Raw genomic sequence first — 6,881 nt, 5'->3', positions numbered from 1 at the left:
TTTTTTTTTTTTTTTTTTTTCTTCCGCGTCTTTAATGGCGGCCAATATGCGAATTCTACGCGTGAAGATAAAGGGTCGGTGGTAGATTAGCATCTGCTCCTCCTTTTGGTTGGTTGTCAACAGAGATGGCTACATTTTGAAAGTCTTGCTGTTGTTTTTGTTCTTCGTGCCGTCTGTGGAATTGCTGAAATTTTTGGACATGGAGAGAGCGGGGTTGGGGTGTTCATTTTAAAGTGGAGTGTGATGTTTTGGAATTTCTGTGTTGGATTTGGAAGAACTTTTGGCCTCGAGTGAATTTGGTTTGATTTCGAGCAATTTCAGTTCGATTTGGAGAGTGTAATCGTTTTTCAGAAAATTTTGTGAAGGACTTTGAATCAGTTCGAGATAGAGGACGATTTGTGAACTGTGGTGCGTTTGATCGAACTGAACCAGAAATCGTGAAATTGTTACTGAATCAGAGAATTTGGATTTTAATGCTTTTGATCGACCTCTGATGAGAAGAAATTGAGGAAAAACCATCATGAACCATTTGCAACCATGATTTCTTTACTTTGGAGGAGATAATGGTCCCTCAGTTGTCTTTTCTTTCAAGTAAACTCCGAATCTCTCGATATCATAAGATTGTGCTGAATTTCTGAGCACGTTATAACGCTCGGATTTGATACCTTGCCATCTCAAGAAGTTGTGATTGAATTTTGGCTGTGTTTCTCCCGATTGATCATCTGGATTCCATGCCTGTTCTTCGCCACTCTGGATTTCCTAGCGCCTGTCCTCGAGGTTAACTTGTCGGTGAATTTCTCGGGAAAAGGAAAGCCAGAAATTCTTTAGCCAGTCATTTCTAAGTTGTTTTCTTCTTCTTCATTCTTGTCGTCAGAGTTCGTGCAGCCATGTTAGAGAATTAAATTCTGGACGGAATCTTCTAAGAAAATGGCGAAGAAGTCCAAAAGAGTGACGGTTCGTTACGAGAAGGATCAGTCAGGCTGTATGTGGGGTTTGATTAGTTTATTTGATTTCCGCCATGGCCGCGCCTCCAGAAAGCTATTAGCGGACAAGAAGCGTCCGAGCAGGCAAACTGTTGGTAAGAATGCAATTTTTTTACACAGATTTTTCGTAGATCGAAAGAATTTTGCTCTGTATTTGAGTTTAATTTCCTCAACTTCTGATCTGCAAGTTCTTGTTCATCAATTATTTTTTTTGTTCTTGGTCGAAAATTGCAAAAAAAGAACACTCATAACCTATGAGAATTGTTGGAAGCACCAGAAACTCTCAGTTAGAACAACCAACCGCTGGACTTACGAATTCATTGCAATTAAACTCTATTGCTATAACTTTGTTGGTGGTTGAGTTGAATTGTAATAATTTCCCAAGTTTGTGAGTAGAACTGCAATAATTTTAATAATTTGGAGGCGCTTTAGGGTTTAGGGTTTAGGGTTTAATAATTGTGACAACTCGAAACTAAAGGAGTTATAATGATAAGAGCTTAATTGCTATCATAAGTTTAGGTTGATTGCTTAAATTAAACCTTATATAGTGTCACTTGGTTCTGAATCTTCTCGTATCTGTTCTTCTTCAGGTACTGAAAATTCAAGAAATAAGTTTGAGGTTTTAGCTAATTTGGATGAAGATTTGGTAAGTTCTCCCCATGTTGATCATTTTCTGGCAGAGTGGATGAATGGTTTATGTTCTAATTGATTGGACATTGTGTACATTTCAGGACAGTGAAGAACGTAAGACATTGGACATTGGAAAGCCTAGTGTGAAGAAACTCATAGAAGAGGAGATGTTCAATGAGCAAGGCTCGAGGAGGATCGAGTGCGACCACTCGGGCCACGTAAAGACGACTGACCCGAAAATGGCAAAGAAGTGTCGCAAGAAAAGCTGTGACATCGATGCCGATTCCCTTAATGCTGCTCAGTTTTTGGAGGATCAAAGTGCTAATAATCTTCCTGTTGATGTGATGCTGAAGGAGATTTACAGTCAGATCCATCGGAAGAGCACGAGTGAAGTGAAATTCGACCCGGATGACAAAGCAGATGCGCAATCAAATGGGTACCTTGCTGATTTAGAACAAAAAGTGGTTGATGCTATTAAGGAATATTTAGGCCAGAAGTTCAATATTGGGAAAGATTTCGCTGAAATTCACAAAGCTCAACACTCCAGAGAGATCATGGATGCACTTCAGATTCCCCATTCGGACAACGAGCTGTTTCTAGAACTTGCACAAAACCCGAACTCTGTGTTGCTAAAGTACATTAGGAATTTGCATGATTTGTCATTAGAAAAAGTTGAGGAACCCAAGGCACACAAGTTCAGTGAAGTTAAGCAGTCTGAGGAACTTGTTGATACTAAGCAACGTCTATTTTTCAGGCGAAAGGTCAAGCATCGGGGTAGGAAGTTATCGAAAGGGAATGAAAATTCTGACGCGTCGAGTAAAATTGTAATCCTGAAGCCAGGGGCGAAAGTTTTGGTGAATTCTGAGGCTGGCAGCATTCCTCCATCAGCCCAACATTCTACTGCTAACGATAAAAGGGAAGTGCTTACTGAGAGGATTAGTTCTAACTTTTTTCTTGCTGAAATCAAGAGGAGGTTTAAATATGCTATGGGAAAAGATCACCATGAACTCTCTGCTAACGGTTCGAATAGATTTCCTCGTGATCGTCACTCTTCGAGGGAGAGTGAAAAGGGTGTTGTTAAGGAAAATGGTGCAAGAAACTCTTCTAGTAAGAACCACTTTTTTATTGAAAGAATTGCCAGGCCTTCCACTGATGGCGCGAGAGGAGAGAAGCCTGGAAAACTCAAAAGCTTGGAAATAAATCAAGATTTGGGAAATATTTATAACAATAGAAGGAGCCCATCTAATATTTATGGGGAGGCGAAGAAACATCTTTCTGAGAAGCTTAGCAGTGGGGATGAAAGTGCAGATTTTTTAAGGGGACATGTTCCGAAGACCCTTGGACGGATTCTTTCTCTTCCTGAATATAACTTTTCTCCCATTAATAGTCCTAAGAGGGACTGCAAGCTCAGCCCTGTAACTTCAGAGAAGAAAATTTCTGCCAATAGTAGACTTTTAAACGTTAATGAAATCGTGCCATCCTTCGAAGCTGAAAGTAACGATACCCCGGTCGGCCAAGGAAAATCTCCATTGTGCATTTCTGACGATACCCCAAACACCGTGCAGCCTCGAAGTGATGATAACCATAATATCAACAGTGATTTAGTTAATCAAAGTATAAGGAAAGAAGCTGTGAGTTCTAGTACTAATGGGATGGTTTCTGAAGGTATGTATCTCTGAATAGTCCAATTCATGATCTAAATGTTGATTGGTTTGGCAATCATTTTAGTCTTGTTTATTAACCATTCATGTTCAATAATATACTTGCGGGTGATATTGAGATTCTAAAAGTAAATCAAATTGCAGTCCATGAGGAGAGAAGTTCTTTGGAGGCTTCCTCTGACTCAAGTGAATCTTCTCTTTTGATAGAGGATCAGAATGGTGAAATGCCCGATGCTTGCGATGATAGAAGCGTTTCTGGTGCTCCCTCTGACCCTATTGCCTCTTCCCCTATCAGAGAAGAACACAATGATGACACTCGAGATGTGCGTGAAAACGAACTTCCAATAAGCTTGCCTCAAGTAATATATCTTCTAAATCTCTGTCTTTATATCTCTCACTATCTCTCTTGCTATTAAAGTCTATAATCTATGACTATAAGATGAATTAGTATATGGTATATGCCATGATGATGAAAATCCATCTGCAAGATATCCAAGGTGTAATGATAAGCCTGCTTCTGGTTTACAAAGCTATGATAAATGGCAAGTTTTTCCAAAATTTGATGCTCATATGTGTTCTAGAAGTAGTAGTACTGCTCAATATCTAAGTGAAAAATGTTAAATGGTATGTTTTCTCAAAGTTTGATGCTCATAAATGTTCTAGAAGTAGTATTACTGCTCAATTATCTTGTGAACCTCTGTGTTTATTGAAGCGTTTTGCTTAGATTGTTTCTTCTGTTTAGGATTTTTCTGAAGAAAATCAATTGCCTTTATCTGCATCGGCATTCCCTTCTGGCTCATCGACTCCTGGAAAGGCTGATGGAGATTTAGGGGGTGTTCCAGATGTTCCAGAGCGACCGAGCCCTGTTTCAGTTCTTGAGCCACTATTTGTGGATGATAACACGAGCCCCGTGCATGCCATGTCCCTACCTGGTAATCACTAAGAACAGCTACGGAGTTTATCTGTGTATTTTGTGTTTCATTTTTATCTATTTCAGTAGTAAGTCAAGGTATTGATGCTAGTACTTACCCTGGCTAATATCAGTTTATTGTATCAGCAGGGTTACCAGTACAACCAGTGCATATCGAATTTGATGATTGTGAATCTGCAGAAACCGATAAAGCTAACATCCCGAAATCGTCAAAGGGAGATAAGGATGTGATTTTTGACTATGTAAAGAGGGTGTTATCAGCATCAGGCCTTACCTGGAACCAAATCTGTGTGAGGTGGCTTTCTTCAGAACAGCTTCTCGACTTGTTACTAGTCGACGAGGTAGAGCTTTTCCCAAACCAGCTATGCTCTGACCACAAGCTCCTCTTCGACTGTATTAACGACGTACTTGCTGATGTCTGTCAAAGCTACCCCCCGTGGTTCTCGTTTGTAAAACCCTGTTTACGGTCGGAATATCTTGTCGAGGTTTGTGAAGGAGTATATTGGCATCTTCTTCCATTGCCACAGCCTCTTACATTGGACCACCTTGTCACGAAGGACATGAGCAGAACCCGAACATGGATGAACCTTCATTCCGATGCCGAAACTATTGGTACCGAGACATGGGAAGCCATATTCGAAGATTTGGTGAACGATACGATATTAAGCTGCGTATGTGATAGTTCGGAATCCAATGATGCCTTGTGCATGGAGAATGAAAATGTGAGTGTTGACTTATAAAGAATTGCAAATATAAAGAATTGCAAATATTGAACTTGGGAGGACCCCTTTTGATGAACTATAATATGACTGAGCTGTTGCTAACTTGGTCTCCTGAGATCGGTGTAGATATCGACCACAATCTTACTAGTTCCATAGCCATGGCGTCGTTGAAGGCCTTCCCCCGCTCACTCTAGTCGTCAAACTAACACCTTCAACGGAGAAGGTTTAAGAGTTAAGTCGTTGCAAAAACACAGAGTCTGGTCCTTCACATCCGATATCGACTTTGGATCGGGTGTGAGGTCTGCATAGTTGCGATATTGGAGGTGGCAGCCTCCCTTGTAGATCTTGTAGAGTTTGGTGTGTTCTACTGGTTGAGGAAATCGATATCGATATCGATATCCTGTGGTTTGATTCATTGATTTGTTTTGTTTTGTTATCTTTTTGGGTCACTTGTTAGTGTCTTTTACCTGCTGTGTTTGCAAAGTTTGACAAACTGTGAATTTTTGGTTGTGTGATTGGCTTGTTTTTCTTATAAACATGTAATAAAGGGCGTTCCCTCCCTACTGACCCCATGCACTGAAGAAGAAATGTAATACTTTAGCTTACAAGTGTTTTAGTGTTTTTTTAATTAAATTTACATTATATTTTAGTACAACAAACTTGGGGTGTGACGTTTTTTTGAGCTCCCGTCTCTAAAAAAATAATACATGTCGATTACTGTCGAGCTATGCTCGTGTCGATAATTTTACACTCTCATTATGCAAAAGCATTTTGGTCAACGTCAAAAATGTTAAATTTGCTTAATACGGTAGATCTACATGTAAAAACAGAATCTTGCATACCTTTATTGAATTATGAAATAGGTTTATATCGGCATGACCTTGCAGGTAATGAACGACATATCGATGCACTTATTATTACTATTAGCTCGTACAAGCACGTTTTGCATGTAAGTACTTGAGCTACTTACTCATTCACCTATACAACTTGCCTTCCTTCTTTAGGGATTCCATTTTCAGGTGCGGGACTTCGAGTTACAGCAGTCCTAGGGTATTTGTTCGGTGAGAGCGCCTAGCATCCGCTACAAGAAGAAGCGGGTAGCTTCAGCTATGTTTTTTTTCCACTTGACAATTGGCAGAAGATGTTAAAGCAAAGCTACCGGCCTCCCTTTCGCTAACACGTTGTTCACCTCTGAGCACATCCGTTTTCTTGCTCGTAATAGTCTCTACTACTAAAATAGAAACCAAACTCAACTAAGCTAATAAACGCTAGTCAATATTAGATTTCTTACCAATAAAGCTAACCCGTCTTTCATCGCCACTTACTCGTAACATCATTGTGCATAGAATGCCTCGTTCATTTTTTTATTATTCGTAAAACTATGTTCCCAACTTTTGTTATTATAATTTATTTTTCAACATTTTATTTACTAAAATAACATAAAAGATTATCATTTTACCCTAAAAAGAAACTTTGCCAAACACAAATCTGTTGTTACTACAAAATCTCATTTTAGATCAGGCGATTGAATAAAATAATAAAATAAAAAAATAAATAAAAATGTCAAAAGATGGAATCTTGTGGCCCAATATTTTGGGATATTTGCAAAATAGCCCCAGTCCCCATGTTTGAATGACTTCGAAAGTGGGCATTTTAGCATGAAGATTTAACGAAAGTGGATATAGATAGACTAATAAATAAATAAAAATTAATTTTATTTCTTATTAATTACCAGATCACCCCCACTCTTTCCATTATTCCATCACAGGGAGTAACAGAGGCACCGTCGTGGTCGTCATCAGCGTTAAGCTGAAGAGTCAAAGCCCTCAAGCCCCGAGACCCTTCTTCTCCCTTACGGAATTCCGCCATTTTTGTGCTCTCGAAACTGTACGCAAGCTTTTCCTTTTTTTTTTTTTTTTTTTTTTTTTTTTTTTTTTTTTTTTTTTTTTTTTTT

The 6,881-nt window shown here is 39.1% G+C and overlaps 2 protein-coding genes across 5 annotated transcripts in view; both read left to right on the top strand.

The window, feature by feature from the left end:
• The first annotated feature begins 8 nt into the window (after positions 1–8).
• Positions 9–5,532, top strand: LOC111479041. Of its 4 annotated transcripts, XM_023123497.1 has the most exons (7): positions 9–777; positions 875–1,078; positions 1,574–1,629; positions 1,715–3,278; positions 3,383–3,633; positions 4,017–4,206; positions 4,332–5,532. In XM_023123497.1, the coding sequence occupies exons 2-7, from the start codon at positions 928–930 to the stop codon at positions 4,943–4,945; spliced, it is 2,826 nt and encodes a 941-aa protein (XP_022979265.1). In that variant the 5' UTR covers positions 9–777; positions 875–927; the 3' UTR covers positions 4,946–5,532. The 4 variants fall into 4 exon arrangements, with proteins under 4 accessions (XP_022979265.1, XP_022979267.1, XP_022979266.1 ...); XM_023123499.1 differs by having other exon boundaries at positions 9–1,078; positions 3,419–3,633; XM_023123498.1 differs by having other exon boundaries at positions 9–1,078; positions 4,335–5,532.
• A 1,130-nt stretch (positions 5,533–6,662) lies between these two features.
• LOC111479013 (mediator of RNA polymerase II transcription subunit 12-like) overlaps positions 6,663–6,881 on the top strand; it is a 13,943-nt gene continuing 13,724 nt past the window's right edge. The window contains exon 1 of the mRNA XM_023123439.1: positions 6,663–6,814. The gene's annotated coding sequence lies outside the window, so the exon portion shown is untranslated. The remainder of the gene's footprint in view (positions 6,815–6,881) is intronic.

The sequence above is a fragment of the Cucurbita maxima genome, unplaced genomic scaffold, assembly GCF_002738345.1.
Source record: "Cucurbita maxima cultivar Rimu unplaced genomic scaffold, Cmax_1.0 Cma_Scf00005, whole genome shotgun sequence".
In the NCBI taxonomy this organism is placed as follows: Eukaryota; Viridiplantae; Streptophyta; class Magnoliopsida; order Cucurbitales; family Cucurbitaceae; genus Cucurbita; species Cucurbita maxima.
This window is presented reverse-complemented; position numbering and strand designations above follow the sequence as displayed.